Source organism: Chelonoidis abingdonii, chromosome 1 (assembly GCF_003597395.2).
Source record: "Chelonoidis abingdonii isolate Lonesome George chromosome 1, CheloAbing_2.0, whole genome shotgun sequence".
NCBI lineage: Eukaryota > Metazoa > Chordata > Testudines > Testudinidae > Chelonoidis > Chelonoidis abingdonii.
Genome location: NC_133769.1, coordinates 77,661,668 through 77,679,844, shown reverse-complemented (window position 1 = coordinate 77,679,844; position 18,177 = coordinate 77,661,668). Strand labels below are relative to the sequence as shown.

At 37.1% G+C, this 18,177-nt stretch overlaps 1 protein-coding gene across 1 annotated transcript in view; it reads right to left on the bottom strand.

Moving 5' to 3' along the window:
* PTPRQ (protein tyrosine phosphatase receptor type Q) overlaps positions 1–18,177 on the bottom strand; it is a 149,542-nt gene that overhangs the window by 56,581 nt on the left and 74,784 nt on the right. Inside the window, exon 26 of the mRNA XM_032806315.2 lies at positions 5,251–5,583. Coding sequence (XP_032662206.1) covers positions 5,251–5,583 — 333 coding nt within the window. The remainder of the gene's footprint in view (positions 1–5,250; positions 5,584–18,177) is intronic.

Genomic DNA, 18,177 nt, shown 5'->3' with positions numbered 1-18,177 from the left:
AATCCTGAGTAATGCACTATGATGTACTCCATATACCACATTACTGCGATTATGGCTACAAATGTGTACACAGGTCCAAGAATTTAAATAGGAATTCCTGCAATTTTAAAGGCAAATAGATTCAGATGCATGTTAACTTTGGAGTAAAAGGTACTGTAATGATGGTAATGGTAGTGAGATCCTCCATTTAATTACCCACAGTATATTCAGATTATTAAACATTTGTCTATTAGATACTGCTACACTAGGACATATGTTCAAAAGATCCACATTTTACTATAACAATGGATAGATATAAAGAAATTAAATTAAGAATTTAGAATGGATTTTATGTAAATTCCTTTATCAATATTGCATCTCTCTAAACTTTGAGAACTATTAGGTCCAGAGCATGTGTGTAAATATTGTAAACAGTGCTTGAGTCTGAGAATAATAGCTACCTTTTTTTGTCTGAGACTGAGAGAAATGAAAATTACTGCAAATCAAATTATGCCCAAAGAAAGATCCTTTGAGTGTTATTTCACAACCAAGGTTACGATACATTCCTGAAGGATGCACTTAGCAGAGCTGTTGCTTGAAAATCAGAAACACTGGGTTAAATTCTGCCCTCAGGAGATCCCATGCAACTCTAACTGATTTCTATGTGCAAAATCTTCAGCTATTTTACATAGCAGCGAGAAGCCCTTATGCCCCAAAAAGCTGTTTAACCTGGCTGTGCATCAGCAGAATCACCCAGAGGATACTTGATTCAGTCCAATAGAGAAAGAGGAGGAGATCCACAACTACTCTGGGGAGAGTTTCCCTGTGCAATCTTATGCTGCAGCCTGAACCCATCTCTTGCTGCTGGTACATGGGGACTACTATTAGCATTATTATATACCTAGCACTGCAGTAACCCTGGCAAAAGAGAGAAAGTGGAACTGGGGAAAGGTTCCTCAAACATTTTTTAAGTACAAAAAATGCTCAACTGGCAAGAACTGTAAGAGTTGATTAAGGTAGCAGGAGTGAGATCTCTTCCAAAGATCCATGATTGCCAAGGAGGAAACTTAGGTCTGATGGGACATGTCTCAACTTCCAGCTGGATAACCAACTTTGACATGGCCTATACATTTTCTCCTCAAATCATTACCATTAAGCCAGGGAAAAATCCAACCCTTGCTAGGATGGCAGAAAACCGCTGCTTTTCCTCAGTAACTTCATTGTCCACGTAATCATAGTCCTATATGGCAGTCAGGCTGGATGGGGCCACAGACCCTGTCCTGGCAGTGGGGTAGGGCAGTTACCTAATGTGGCTTGACCAGCTCAGCAGAGGTTCCTCTCCCCATCAGTATGTGGCTTCTATAACTGCAGAGCACTGGCCAACCACCTCACAGCTTTGTACTGAGAAGGGCTAGTGGAAATTTAACACATTTATGAAAATTTTCAGGTAGGTTTGTTCAGGGGCAGCTGCAGGCACCAGCGCAGCAAGCGTGTGCCTGGGGCAGCAAGCCCCGGGGGGCGGCAGACAGGAGGCTTTTGGTGGCATGCTTGTGGGAGGGAGGTCCGCTGGTCCAGCGATTTTGGCGGCAATTTGGCAGCAGGGATGCCGATGGCGCGGCACCGGTCGACCTCCTGCAGGCATGATGCCGAATCCGCGTGACTAGCAGTTCACTCGCAGGCTGACAGCTGCCTGCCTGCCAGGCTTAGGGTGGCAAAAAACATAGATCCACCCCTGGGTTTGTTGCTGGATTTTAATGAGCTATAGAATTTGCAAATTTTGACTGATTGATTTTGGTGGATTTTTTTCCCTTTGTTTTTCTATTAGCTCTAGTGTCAAGGAAGCTACTGGGCCCAGGATGTAGTCCAATAGCAGTTTTGTGTTTTATTACACTGTTCCTCTTTTTGGTTTAAATGAGAATATAAATTATTTGAATGTGCTACACTGACTACATTGTTCTTTTGAAAGTATAAGCATCTAGTTTTTCCAGACAATAGTTTATAAATAGCTATAGCTTTTATTCTATGTATAAAGCATGGCAACATAGTTTACTGTTGGTAGAGGCGGAAAAGAATAATGTCAGGTCAGCTGTACAGATAAAATAAAAAGACATTCATTATCCCTACACAGAATATTCTGTTTATACCCCACTCTATTTGTAGGCTAACTAGTGTGCCAAGTTAGTTACACAACACCCATTGTCCATTATTACAGCTGAATGGGGGTAAGTTACATCAGCATTTGGCCCTATATTTCTATCTTGTATACGTTTTTTAAACTTATGCTTCATAATCAGGTTTTCTGATAGTAGTTTGCTTCACAGGTTGCAAAAGCCTGTCTGAAAATTCCACAGATAACTATATTTGTTCAGCACCGTGCCAGCTCTCAGTGAATATTCTACTTGTTTAATTGGGTTGTAAGTGTGAAATAAATGCCAATAGTTTCCAAAAACTTGTACAATTAAATCTCATATTGTTGAATTCATTACTGTATCTCATGATCTCAAAAAATACTAGATTTTACTATTTACTCCAGGTATCATCCATATAGATTTATACATTTAAAATTATGAAAGGCAATTATTCTATGTGTGGAAATCTGACATAACTTTTTAGAAGAAAAATGTAAGCTACATATTAAGAAATATGTCTCCTTTGTTAGATGTATTTGGGTATGGAACAGACCCACAGAGAAGTGTCAGAAACCCCATTGTTCAGCACTTTTACAACTAGACTAGAAAATAGAAGGAGAATCTACTGCTGGGGACAGTATAGGGAAAACCCACTATAACGCGCCCTGCAATAACGCAAATTCGGATATAAGGCTATCATAAGGTGGCTCCGGCTGTTTCAAGCAAAAAAAAAAAAACAAAAAAAAAGTGGCCGGAGCACCACAGAAGCGCAAAAATCAAAAGAAAAGAAAAAAGAACTGCCAGAGCGCCGCCAAAGCTCAAAAAAAAAAAAAAAATAGTGGCCGGAGTGCTGCGGAAGCGCAAAAAAGAAAAAAGAAAAAAAGAGCCTGGAGCACCACCAAAGAAAGAAAAAAGACAAAAAATGGAATGTGCCTTCCCCATTGCCTCTTCTCCCTACCCCTGCTTCTTTTGGTGAGAAGAGCCGTTCTCCTCCCCAGGTGCTCCTCGCTCTTCCTCTGCCCCTTGCACATCTCCCCTACTCTCCCCAAGTGTTTCCTTCTCTTGCTGCATGGCTGACAGCCCCCACTGCTGGAGCGGCACTCTTTCAGTTACTGTTATGGGCAGTTTGCAAATGCAAGTTATTTTCTGCCCAAGAGAAACTGACCAGCTTGAAACTGACCAGCTTGAAATGGTAAACCTCGCGATACCATGACCCCGCATTTATCGCAATCCAATTTTTTGGACCCCAATCATTGTGTTATAGTGGGGTTTCAGTGTATTTGTAGTGACATGAAAATTGACTGAAGAGTCCAACAGGTCTTTTCTTCCATCTGTAACTTCCATGATAACCACACTACCTGGAACTGTTTAGCAAGTTAACCCTTTCTTAAATCATTGCACGCTGCTATTGAGGAAATCTAAAAGATACCTTCTCTAGTGCTTTTATTTTAAATCCTCTTCCCCACCCCTCAATTTGAAACTAAAAGAGTCTTAAACTCAGCAGCTGTTTTAGGAAACTGGAACTTGCATTTCTCAGCAGGCAGACAGCAGCTGAGATCTATAAGTGAGAAATCTTTTTCAGATTAGTTAGCTACCAGCAACTTTTCCTATGCAGTTTCTGCAGAAACATAGGTTCTAGGTTTGTTTTTTAAAAAGCTTTAACCTCTTTATCTTGGACTATATCATACCATCAATTTATAGGCAGAATTTCCCATTAAAATCAATGGTGAGTTCTACTTAAAAATCAGTGCAAATTATGGTTCTCTATTTTTGCTGATTTGGTTTCTGTGGAAACAGGAGAAGGTATGGGAAACAGAAGCCAACAGCTGAAATATTATAAATATAATATGCCATTGTCATTGCTTTGCCATGTGTGTGCGTGTGTGTAAACACTTGCATATATACTATACAGTGCACACTTAGGCTCTGATCTTGCAAACTTGTTTAACTTGTATACTTGCTTAACTTTACGAATGCAAAGTAGAGGAAGGATGGTGGTTCGAGTGCTTGTCTGAGATATAGGAGACTTTGGTTTATTTCTCTTCTCCTCTACAGATTTCCTCTGACACCTCAAGCAAGTCGCTTAGTCTCTCTGTGCCTCAGTTCCCCATCTATAAAGTGGGGATGATGGGATTTCCTTACATCACAGCTGCGTAAATTCACTGGTGTACGTGAGGGTAAAGAGGTATTACCTAATGAGCACCATATAAAAGTCCTCTGCATTCATATACCATGACGATGTTCATGCTATAAAAATATGACTAGAATAGATACAGAGGTGATTGAGCAATTCACTTTCCATGGCCAGTTAAGCACTTGGCACCTCTGCTAAGACTTCTAATTCTGGTATGTTTTGTGATGTGGATCGACCATTAAGAACAGTACTGAAATCAACTCATTTCATATAGACCAAAAATAGCGATCAAAAATTATACTACTGACCTAAATCAGTGATCTGGATGTGAAAGGCTACATATCCCAATACCAGTTTTCTAAAACTTTCATACCTTGCTCCACCAAAAATACCTGTCTTTTTTTATTAATAATGTTGTTTTATAAGCATAGCTGTCTGCACAAACTAGTTGTATCCTAAAATCTGCCGGTGTATCTTGTACAGCAGCACTTAAATTTACATGAAATTTAAAGCATATGATATTGACAAGAAATCTAGCTCCTTTAGCTGGTGGCTGTTGTTTATGCTCCCCTAATAAAGAAAGTGCCATTAGATTGGTGAAACACATTAGACTAGTGAAACAAGTAAAATTTTAAACTAGTGATGGTTTTAAAGCATGTGTGTTTTCATTGACCCCATACCACTTACCTAGAAATGGAAATGGAAACTGCCAAAGTCAGAAATGTGACTTGTGTATTTCAGCAGAAAACGCCGACTGAGAAATTAAATTGCCATTTTGTAAATAGTAAGATAGCATCTAGCATCGTACAGGTTCTTCCTGAATAAGTATTATTTTAAAATAGTAGGGGAAATATATTAAAGCTGTAAAGTTACAACAAATTCTTCTTTGCTTCACCATTGCTATAGCTTTATGAAGAAACATCATAACTTCTGACTACAATGTTTGCATATCTAGCTGGACTCAATTTCAGTATAGAAATACGAGGTATGACAGTCATCCTTACTTACAGCCAGGCAGAGTTTGTGTAGAAATCCAGGGTGAAGTGTTGCCATAACCAGCATTTGTACTAGCAGCAACTTTAAACCTATACCATCTGAATTTTTTTAATTTATGTACTATCTCCTCCATATAGTCATCAACACCAGTTTCATAGGAATATTGCTCCTTCTCATATTCAACACATTCATCGTTTTCCCAGTCACTGCAGTGGATGGACCGTAGCTGTGTAGTAATCTTGTAGTTTTGAAAGTAGCCAAGGATAGTATCTGGGGTTCTCCATATCAAAGTCACACTTGTTGATTGAACGTTGGAAAAAGCAACATCCCTGGGAGCACTGGGGACTAGAAATTAAAACACATTTTAAATTTAACATACAGTATCTTAATGTGAATGACAAGTTGATTTTAACTATGGATAAACTGAAGGTAGTTAAAATTAACTATTTTTAATAAGCATGTCTAATGATAGAGGATACAATTTCATATAATCAATTCAGAGTCTGTTCAGTCTCTTGCTAAATATACTACACATTGTCAGCCTGATTCTCCTGACTTACACTGTTGTAAATAAGGAGTAATTCCACCAATATAAATGCAGTCACACACACCAGTGAAAGTGAGAGGAAAACCAGGCCCTATATATACTTAAATATGCACACGTATTTAGTACAGCTTTTGGGTTAAAGAAAAATACTTCTGATTGTGGCATGCAAGGGCAGCTAGGAGGAGAGGTAACATTGCTGTTGCTATACTTGGGATCATGCCTCATCTTGGGAGAGAATATTAAGCAAAGTTAGTTTTGCCCTAACCTCAGCATCTTTTTCTGCTGTTGCTAACTGGCATTCCTCTCCTCTCACTCTGAAATCTTGAATTGCCTCCCACCATCTTCATAAGGCATGCAATCCTCAGGCAAAATTTTAAGGCTTCATAAGCATTATGTTTAACTTTCAGTATAAAAAGACATACAGTATATATATGAATACACACACACACAGTAGCTCAGTTTTTCAATATTCAGTGCTGTTCAGTAAACAAGAAGTAACAGCAATTAAAGACAAGAATTCAGTATCAAGAAAATGCAATGTAAAAAAGAAGCTCCCATGTAGATATATAAATGTGCATGTACACAACAGCATGCTATACCCATATTAAGCCAACAGTGTACTTTTCAGATCTCTCAGGCTGGATATGTGACATACAGTTTTGTACAGGATCATATACTCACACACCAAGCTAATATTATCTCAAAGATTCTCTGTAAGAAAATATTACCATTCTCCAGTAGCAGAAACTGCCAAGAGAAACCTCCTCAAAAATCCTTCTGTATACCTGCCTTACGTGTTTTGAAATCAGGGAAAAAACATTATTGGTAAAACAAAAATCCATTATTTATCCTAATACTCTTAGTCTTTTAAACATATGACATCCTAATGTTACAAACCTTTGTCTCCCCCACAAATATGAATACTTTGGAATGACTGACTTGTAAGAATAAAATCTTGACAGAATGGGAGAGGAGTGGCAGCTCAAGAAAACAAAGGAACGAATACCAGAAAAGTGCAAACAGCAATTGTCTGGCTATGCCAAAAGGACAGGAGACATTTGACATGGGTTTAATCAGGCCGCACCTTTATTATTAGATGTCTGGGGATACCCAGGAGATAAAATTGTACAGTGCAGATAACTCCATGTTTATTCTGTAATTACCCAGGGGTCTTTTACTAGCTCGCCCTCTTTTTCCATCCAGGTCCCTCCAGTAAATTCATTGCTGGTATCTTACCATCCACCCTCCTCCCCAGTAAGAGGGTTAATGTGGGCTATACTAATGGGGGGTTGGCTCCCTGCCATACTAATCATAGGAGTCCCCAACTGCCCCCATTTGTTCCTTTTATGAACACCTCTTTTTAAGTCCTTTTCCAAACCATTTATCTGGTCACTGTATACCTTTCCTATTGAGTATCTGCACTGGACATCCACCTTACACTTAAATAATGAGTTGTGACATATAGCCCTTCATGTCATGCATGAACAAAGCCCTCCCTGCACCCGCTGTGGGGAAGGCAAAAAAAAACCATCTGCACCCAAGCCAATATGGTGGTAGGGGGAAAATTCCTTCCCAGCCCCCCTAAAAAAGGGGCAGCTAGTGTAATGCCCACAGCAGGTCTTGACCAAACCTGCTGTTTTACCACCTAATGGGCAGAGAGGGTGGGTCCTGTCTTAACCTGCTCTGTGTAAAAGGGAAGCTTCAGAAGCAGAGCTGCCCCTTTTAAACCCTGCATTCCCAGGGGATGAGTCAGTGACCAGGCTGACCCATTGCGGTAGTTTTCATCTCCCCTCATCCCCCACCATAAAGGACTATTCCCTTCATTTGGCCAGCCAGCCAAGTACCCCCTGCTTAAAGTGAGGTGTGGTCATTTAAGCCTACAAGCATTTAAACAAAAATCATTTTCTGGCCATGGTAATTTTCTTATTTAATCTTTTAACCTGCATAATTTAGAGCTGTACCATTAATTACTATAGTCAAAATCCTGGCCCCACTGAAGTCAATGCGAGTTTTTCCACAGACTTCAATGAGAGCAAAATTTCATTCTACTTTAGTAATGTGAGATAGGTAAGAGCCTTCTGTGAAGCAAAGAATCTTCTGAAAGAAACAAAGGCTGGAATCATTACAATACTCCACAGCATCAAAATTAAAGTTCAGATTCTTCCCTCTGTTTCTTAGTGAGAAGCAAAGCAGTTTACAGTATATGAAAAACAAATCAGACTGAGAACTACCTATACGGGTTACAGGTGCAATCCTATTTTTTCCCCATTATGAAAAAAAACACAGCAGAAGATAACCAGTGTAGGACATTCATGGGAGTACTGCAAACTGTATATTATAAAGGTCTTATTCTGACCTTTTCTTTATTAGTGTTGAAATGAGGGCTGAGGTGGGCTTAATGAGTGCAATAAAAATACTAATTGCTTCCTAAAAATGTTTTTTTTAAATGAGTGTCCTATATTTGAAGATAAGTTATTAGTATACATTCAAAACACTGCAAAGAATATTGGTCTGGTTTGTTCAATTACTGAAATTATAAAATTAGGAATGGATTCTGGGGGATGGGTAAAATAGCTTGAATAAAATAACTGTTGCTAGGGCTCCCTTTGAAACCGAACCAAAATAAAACCTTTCAGGATTGCAAAATTGCTAACTACAAATATTCAAAAATTAGGATTGGGCCCCCCAAATCTGGTGTGTGTGTGTGTGTGTGTGTGTGTGTGTGTGTGTGTGTGTGTGTGTGTGTGTGTGTGTGTGTGTGTGTGTGTGTGTGTAGAAAAACTCTAAATATTGCAATATTTGCTACAGAATCATGAGATTTGACAGCACTGGGACAGAAACATCTTGGTCCAGTGTCATCTTCTCCATCTACAAGTGACCTCTTATATTTACTGAAAACTATATTAGAGTCTGATCCTGCAAGCACTCCATAGAATAAACCTCCATTTAAATCAGGTCCCTTAATCTCAGCAGGACTAGGAATCTCTGATGGATTAAGGGCTGCCAATCAAATTGTGTGAGTTCCAAGATTTGCTGGGGAGTTCAGATCAATGTATTCTGGGGTTCTCTCAGTGGGAGGAGCCCTGTTAACAAGATTTTATTAAAGCAGCCAGCCAAAGCCTAAAGAGTCACTTTCCCATAAAACATCTCAAAAATTAAAAGTCCTGATGGAGGAAAGGTATACAAAGATCTGCCTGGGACAAAGGAGACAGAAGAAATTAAGGTGCAGAAACAGGTTTAATAATAATGAGGCAGACTGGGTGCACAAAGGGGTGGGGGAAATGGTGCAAGGATTCTCCTCCTCTTCCCTCCATGTGGCAGTGGGTGACAATTTCAGTCCCTACATTTCTAACGAGGAGGGGAGAGGCAAAGAGGAAGCTATGGCCCTGCCCAACCCCCCTACATTCCAGCCAGCAGATCTGACTGGCCTTGCAGAGGAGAGCACACTGCACCCCCTGAAGGGTGCAGGGTGATGCCACAAAAGCATAATTAAGTCCAATAATGTAGCAGTAATAATCAAAAAGACACTTCATGGTTTGAGTGAACTACAAATTAAATATATTTCCAGGAAGATAATTCCCTTGACCTAATAAAACTAGATTAAAATTGTGTCTTTGATGGAATAAATCCTTTCAGATACCCAGGATGATAGGCACCTTAGATATACACTGTAGTAGACAGATATTTTATACTGTAATACAATATCTTTCATTTTTATTTCATCTCATTTCCAATTTATTAAGGGCCTGTTTCAGTAGAAAATTTGTCTAGTTTCTGCCCTGCAAAATAAAGTGTAAGGCAGCAGAAAACACAGAAAATCAACTTTCTGCCACAATGCCTAAACAGTTGATTAAAAAGGGATTTAAATGTTAGTTAAAAAGTTTAATTCATTTTAATCTTATCAAATACATATAAATGGGCAAATCACATATAAATGTCATTTTCACTCAGAATAAATGAAAAGATGCTGAGTCCTGAGCACATCAAAAAGAGAATGCAGGTACTTGGAGGGCAATTACTAGTGATCAGCAGTGACACTCCATGGTACAGTACCTTCTGCTTTGATGAATTGCATGTTCAACCAGACAACTTCAAGACAACTACACTATTAGGTTACAGTTACAAACAGGATTATAGTTACTTTAGCATGAAGAATCAGATTTTCATTCTTCAAGAATGACTAAAATTCCCCAAACTTTTTCTATCCACAGATGGTACTAATTTGAACAAACCATTCCATGCCTCCTAGAGTAATCATACAGCTTGTTTAAATTTTCTAAACATGATTCAACTATGAAGTGATCAATGTTCACAGTAAAATTATTCAGATAACAAATTGCATTATTCAGGAATGATCATTTATGATCTGATGCTTTCATCGGACATGTAACAAAGGTCTGTACATATACTCCCATAGACATGTTTCAGTTTTAATACACATCTAAATGTAATTGTATTAACCTTCACTGGCCTCCAGAAAGCCACTATATAAATAAATAGCAAGAAAAGAATGTTAGTTATGGTATACATTGGGACATTAACTGTCCAGAGCTGTGTTCTGACTAGATAGTTAGATCTTTGATACTAATCTCACGTTTAAATCCCCCAGTACATCACAAGCCTCATTATAATATGATCAATCTATTTAACTATTTACCTAATAAAAATATTCTTTCCTGATTATATTTTTTTCATGATAACATAATAAGGAATATGGAGCAGTCTAAAATATGAAGGGATTGTTTTCATTCTATTTAGCTTTTGAATTCATAACCATGAAACAGAGGACAGGGGTGCTGGAACAATTTTTTTACTGGGAGTGCTGAGAGCCATTGAACCAAACTGTAAACCCTGTGTATAAGGGAAACCACTTTAAGCCAGGGGATGTGGCAGCACCCCCACCATCCCTAATTCCAACAACTATGCCAAAGAAGCTCACTGACTGTGAAGTACTAGTGAACTCAGTATCTGCATTGGTGCAGGGATGAGGAATTTCTAAGTTCATCCTGCAGTGTTTAAAGGTGGCCAGACTTCAAAGCCAAGCACCAAGTCCCTTAAATTCCCTACTCTCACCAGGCTGTAATGCTAATCAGGAGCTCCAACGCTTGTGGACTGCTTTCAGGTTACGCTTTTATTTAATAACCTAAGTGGAAGCAAATTTCAGATGCAACAAGCAGCCGAATGTGAATCAAACATCCACAGAGTGAGGCAGGCAAAGGCACTGGGCTGATGGAATTGGCATATAAAGCTAGGCTAAAATGAAGAGACAGACAGGTGAGTTTTGCAGCAAAAATTCTATTGATCATGATGGAGAAGCTGACACAAGAGCAGTAAAGGGCAAAAAAAAAAATCCAATCTGCTCAAGAAAGGAAAGAAGATGGGTCTGACTGTAGAGGTTGCTGAAAAGCAATGGCTGCAGCTGCGCAGGATGGGGAAAGAAAAAAAGCAATGTGGTATGCCTAATTCCTAACTAAATTAATGAAAAGAAATCTGCTTTAAGAACAGCTGCCTTTAGCAGGGAGTTTGCATTAAAAGAATAATGGAAGCCTATAAATCTGCTGTGTGGTATTAAGAGCATCAAAAGAAATGAAGTGAAGAACCTGGAACCGATAAATACTGGAATATAACAAAAAAGGAAATTAAGAAAATAAATATTTGGAGGACTTTGTATTGATAAAATTATATTTCATGGAGAATTCTTAAGGGCCAAACTGTGATACTCCTGCTTATATTGAGTAGCACTTTACTCTACAGGTAGCTCTACTGACATCACTGGGATTACTCATAGTATAAGGTACCATTCAGCATGAGAAAGGCATCACAATCTGGCCCTAAACAGTGGTATCTTTCTTTTTTTGGACTGGATGCTAATTTGCTGACATAAGAATGTAAAAAATGTTAGCTTTTATTTTTCCCATGATTTTGTCACTGATCTGATATTATGGACAGATTTTTAAGAGTTTAACCCCCATGGCTAGGGTCAGATTTTGAAAAGACCTCAACACATTTGCTGCTAAGTTCTTTTGAAAATCTAGTCCTTGTTTAGCTGCCTAACTGAGAGCTGAACTCTTAGGAAAATCGGTCCCCAATTGTGGGTTCTGAGCACTTGAAAATTTAGGCCTACAGGTCTCATAATATTTCCACTGAAGTCAATTGGAATATATCATGGGAGAAGGATCATACCCTTCATTTAATATGCTCACTCAAGAATACAGTATGAAATGTTTGAGAATTACTTACAGAGGAGGAAACGGATTTCCTGAACTGTAAAACACACACAGTGGATTTAGTCCTGTAAAAATACTGATTGCCCTTAACACTTATTTATTTCAATGGGTATTGAGAATGATCATCATTTCAAAGGGTTGGGCCATTATAGTAAGCAGCCTACATTGAACACTTACTTTTAAACAAGTAATGCATGTGACTTGCAAACTTTTTCTAAATTAGCTCTGCATATATTTTGTCATCATTTTTTACCCAGTTAATCCAGCATTAAGGGTTGTGTGTGTGTGTATGATTTTTTTTTTAAAAGATAAAGCTTCCTTATTTGACTTGTGCTATGGAATTCCCTAGTAAGTAGAAACAATAGAATTCCCTAAAGAGTAATTGGTATTGTAAAATTCCCTACTGGTTTTGATTTATCTGCTTAAAGGAAAAGAATCAATGAAATTTATTTTGACCTTCCATAATACAGAGAAAATCTATAGTTGCAGCAGCAAAGAGTTCACCGTGTTTGTTAGGTCAGATGAACAAGCAACTTAGACCTCATTAACTTTATCTTGTAGTTAGACACACCTGATAATGGGAGAATCTACAAATTAATACATAATATACTTAGCACATGTAAGTATGGGAACCAAATGAACTTCTGTAACAGAAGGAGCTCTTCAGAAATCATTGTGTCATGACCTCACTCTGCAATTATTTGAATGCGTTATATTTTAAGTAAATCATGGAAGCTACCAGATTGGCAGCAGTGAATAAGACTTTTTTTCATTATGGGACAAACGCTGATCTTGTTTAAAGTGGCAGCAGAAGGGATACAGAAGTCCCTTCATCTGATATGTGGGTGCTCTACACCAGGCTGACATATCACATAATACCTTTTTCATTCTGCCAGTATCTCAGGATGATGCTAAACAGCAGCTCCTAAAGCTAGACATTTTTAATCAGTAGATCCAAATAATTTATATGCAAGTGTTTTAAAGGAGCTGGCTGAGGAGCTCATTGGACCATTAACATTGACTTTCAATACACCTTAGAATACTGGGGAAGTTCCAGGAGGCTGGAAGGAAATTAATGATGTGCAAATATTTTAAAAGGGTAAATGGAATGACCTGTGTAATTATAGGCCTGTTAGTTTGACATTGATCCCAGTCAAGATAATGGAGCACCTTATATGGGACCAGATTAAAAAAGAATTAAATTAGGGTAATATAATCAATACCAATCACCATGGGTTTATGGAAACAAGATCCTGTTAAACTAACTTGATTTTTTATGAGATTACAAGTTTGATAAAGGTAATAGTGTTGATGTAATATACTAAGATTCTGTAAAGCATTTGACTTGGTACCACATGACATTTTTTTAATTAAAAAACTAGAAAGATATCAAATTAACATAGCACACATAAAATGGGTTAAAATCTGGCTAACTGATAGGTCTCAAAATGTAATTGTAAACAGGATATCATCATTGAATGATACGTTTTTAGTTGGGTCTTGCAGGGATCAATTGCTGGCCTTATCCATTTTGATTAATGATCTGAAATAAAACATAAACTCATCACTGATAAAGTTTGAAGATGATACAAAAACTGGAAGAATGGTAAATGATGAAGATGACAGGTCACTGATACAGAGCAACCTAGATTGCTTGGTAAAATGTGCTCATGCAAACAATACGTGTTTTAATATGGCTAAATGTACATGTATAATCTAGGAACAAAGAACATAAGCCACACTTACAGGATGGGTGACTCTATCCTGGGAAGCAGTGACTGTGAAAAAGACTTGGGGTTGTGATGGATAATCAGCTGCATATGACCTCCCAGAGCAACAATGTGGCCAAAAGGGCTAATGTGAACCTGGGATGCATAAAAATGGGAATCTCAAGTAGGAGCAGAAAGGCTATTTTACCTCTGCATTTGGCATTGGTATGACCACTGCTAGAATACTGCGTTCACTTCTGGTATCCACACTTCAAGACGGATGTTGATAAATTGGAGAAGGTTGAGAGAAGAGCCAAGAGAATGATTAAAGAATTAGAAAACATGTCTTATAGTGATAGACTCAAGGATTTCAATCTATTTAGCTTAACAAAAAGAAGGTTAAGGGATGGTTAAGGGTAAGTCTGCAAGTACCTACGTGGGAAACAAATATTTAATAATGGGCTCTTCAGTCTAGCAGATAAAGATTTAACATGATCCAATGGCTGGAAGCTATAGCTAGACAAATTCAGAATGGAAATAAGGCATATATTTTCAATGGTGACAATAATTAAACTTACCCAGGGTGCATGGTGAATTCTCCAACACTGAATTTTTAAATAAAAAGTGGATGTTTTTCTTAAAGATATTCTGTAGGAACTATTTCTGGGGAAATTCTATTGCCTGTGTTATACAGGACATAAGATTAGATGATCACAATGGCCCCTTTTGGCCTTTGAAGCTATGAATCTATGAAGAAGAAAGTATAGGTTCTCTCAGGGGCAAGGGCTGTCATTTACTATATATGTATGAACAACACCTAGCACAATGGTATCCTGACCTGGTTGAGGACCCTAGGTGCTATCACAATATAAATATTAAATAATACTAGGAGACAGTAAGGAAAATTACACAGTGCACCATAACACTGAAAATAGATCCTGGCAAACTAACTTGATATCTTTTCTTCATGCTGAAAATGGTATGTTTAATTTAGTGTATGTGTAAGTAAAAGTTTCAGAGTAGAAAAAACTGAGAATGGATGAGTAAAATATAAAATTTACAAATGAAACATAATAGGAGTTTCAACATTTTGGAATTAAAAATGGTACTTTAATATGCTTAATTTTTACTTGCAAATGACTATTACATTTGTCCTAGACTCTAGAGTTTGGTAAACGTGAACAGGTTTAAAATAGAGAGAGTCTTTTAGAGAACATTTTCTTACCGTTTAAGGTAGTTTTTGTCCTCTGAAAATTCACCCAACCCTAATGAAATCCCATTATAATATGCATCTTTCCTTGGATATAATCTAAGGATAGTTATTCAGTCTTAAAATCTTGCTATATTATCTTTCATATCCTATATAAAATATTTAAACACAAAGTAATGTAACTATTACAAGTTCATAGATTTTTTTGTCGGTTATAACATACTCTACTCTGGTACAAGTGGTTTACCATGACAGCAAAGCTAGATTAGACACCAAACACTAATCTCCTCATAAATTTAATCTTCATGATCCATGTTTAGTAATACCCAGATATGAACAAGTTTACGTAAAAAAAAATCAAATAGTCTTTGCAAGGAATGTAAAGGTCAGACACTATGCAATGAGACACTGAACCAAATTTGATTTCACTTTATGTCAAAAATAAATGCATTGTCAGTGACTCAGTGCTGGCTATGTATTCTGTAACTAATCTTAGACCACCATAAATAAGAAGCTGACAACAGCTATAAAACTGCTTCCATTCCCTTCGATTCTTAGTAGCCACTCATCAGAAAACAATTCATGTGAACACACAGTTAAGAAGATATTGTCCTACTAATAACCAGTTTGTTGTAAATATGACTAAGTGCTAAAATTTAAACCAAATGTTAAACAACACAAGTCTGAGCTACAGTTCTTTTAGAGCAATAATCCATATTTTGTAGTTCTAGGGCCTAGTCCTGCAGCCCTTACTCAGTCAAATCTCCCATTAATAATGCACACGGTATTCCAGAATAAATCAAATTTGGGTTTAAAAAAGAAGTGTCTCCCAGTAAAATTATAGCTAGTGTAGGCTCTGATAGAGTAAAGCAGTTAAGCACATGCTTATATCTATCAGAATTCAACCCAGCATTTAAGATCATGCCTTACTTTAAGCATGTGCTTAAGTATTATTGACTGCATGAGGACTTGAGCACATGCGTAAAATTAAGAATGTGCTTAAGTGCTTTGCTGAATAATGGCATGAAGGGGTTGGTAATCAGAGTCCAGATTAGAAAACTTTCAAGAAAATAACACAAGATGCTATTTCCCGAGGTTTTTCCAAGTGGAAGTTTTTTGAGGGTCTGAGTAGGGTTGAATGGACTGGAAGTTCCTTTAATTCTCAATTTGATGTACTGAGTTTTTGAATGCATTAATGTTCTGCACCTAAAATGTTGGACACGCACTGTTGTAAATATAACTAATAAAATAAACTTTTTTCCCCAAGAATAAAAATTTGAAAAATGCACTAAAATGGGGGTTGCAAAGCTCAATGAGTTTTCAGTCATGCCCTGTCATTCCAATGAAATAAATACCTAACCCACACATAACATTACATGGTGCTACATTGAAATCTATAAATTAATTGATTTCCCCCCAATAATACAAAAGATGCAGAGAAAACATTATGCCCAAATAAATGAGAAAAATATCTCAAATTATATCAAAGAATAAAATAATGGACTACATTCCAATATTCTATCATACACAGGGTTACCAGAGAGCAACTGTGAAAAAACAGGATGGAGGCTGGGGGTAGTAGGCGCCTATATAAGAAAAAGTCCCCAAAAATGGGATTGTCCCTTTAAAAATGGAACATCTGGTCATGCTAATCATACACGCTTTTAAAATAAATTCACACTGTTATGATGGGGGACCACCTCTTAAAGGTTATCATCCAACTGAAGTCAATGGGAATATTTCTATTGACTTCAGCGGGAGTTGGATTGAAACTGTAAATTCTCTAAATATATATTTTACAAGTGAATTAGGTAACCTTATTCACTGTAGATCAGTTATCTAACAGCTCTTTATTCTGTTTAGCAATAATTTCTATAGCAATCCCAGTGTATCCAATATTTTAACTGTTCATAAAGATCTGTTAAATAGTTTGAACATACAATTTTCAGTTTTTTGGTGGTTTATGGACTGTTCACTTCAAATATTCACTATTCATCATTCATGGCATCATTCACAAGTCATGTGGAAGTGTTGTCTATTATTTGATTGGATAACTGAAATATTTACATGAAAACTCATAACAATTACTGGGAAGTAAATAACAAATATCAGATATTCTTCCTCAGATACAAATATGCTTCTTTTCATGTGAATACAGCAGTCCTATGCAGTACAGAGATGCCCCCATATATTCATCAGAACAAAATAAAACGCATGAGAATGTTCACAAACAACATACGAAAAGGTACACAAGCATGGTTGAACTGAACAGTCAAATCAGAATCTGAATGAATCTTCATTAATGCTGTTTAGTCCATATTCTTCCAGCTATAATTCCAATTATCTGCCCTTTCAACACTCAAGTGTCATTAAAGGCATCCCATTTTATGAATTCTCGCTAATTTTATCGCAAAGAAACAAAAAGTAACCCAACTTTTTATATTTCTTAGATGGAAAATTAAGTAAAAATAGGCATAGCTCCCAGGTCCATACAATAAGAGATCACAGAATAAAGAGGAATTTGTTAAACTTCTGGCAAATCAGACTAATATATCTCGCCACCAATTTTTGTATTTTCTTTGTGTCTGCCTAAGATTTAGAAAGTCACTTACTAGAAGCTTTTTTGAACTATCAGAGCTGGACAAACTAAACTTCACTTCTTCAATATTCAGGGAGAACTTATGCAGATACAAACTGGGTACCAACCCTGTATCCCTCACATGCATGTGAATAGCTCTATTAACCTCAACTTTTTGAAAAATGTTACACTATAATATATTTTCCAATATACCCCCACTATATGCAAGAATTTCTGATATGACATTAACACAATACTTATCTGACTCATCATTATTTATCAAATTCAATTAGATAGACAGTTCCAATTAACAGAGAGAGAAACTAATAAGTAATATTATGTGTTTAAATGAGTTATTATTTTAGAGATGAGAGAGAAAAATATGTTCCAACTGTAAATGAGCTTATATGTTTTTGGATGTATCCAGGCCTTTCAAGGCTGGAGATGCAATTTAAAGATCCCGTTCATGCAAGTAGTGCCACTGAAAGTAGCCCCATTATTAAATATATAATAGTAAAAAGAAAGTGTGAAGATAACCTCTTTATTAAAAAGGAGCAGGAATTAATTTTCCTAAACTGTCTATATGGTTGCCATCTTTTCCCCTGTTAAAAAGTTCATTTCAACGGTAGCTTAAGATGATAAATATTGGAGGAAGTTAAATGATTTTA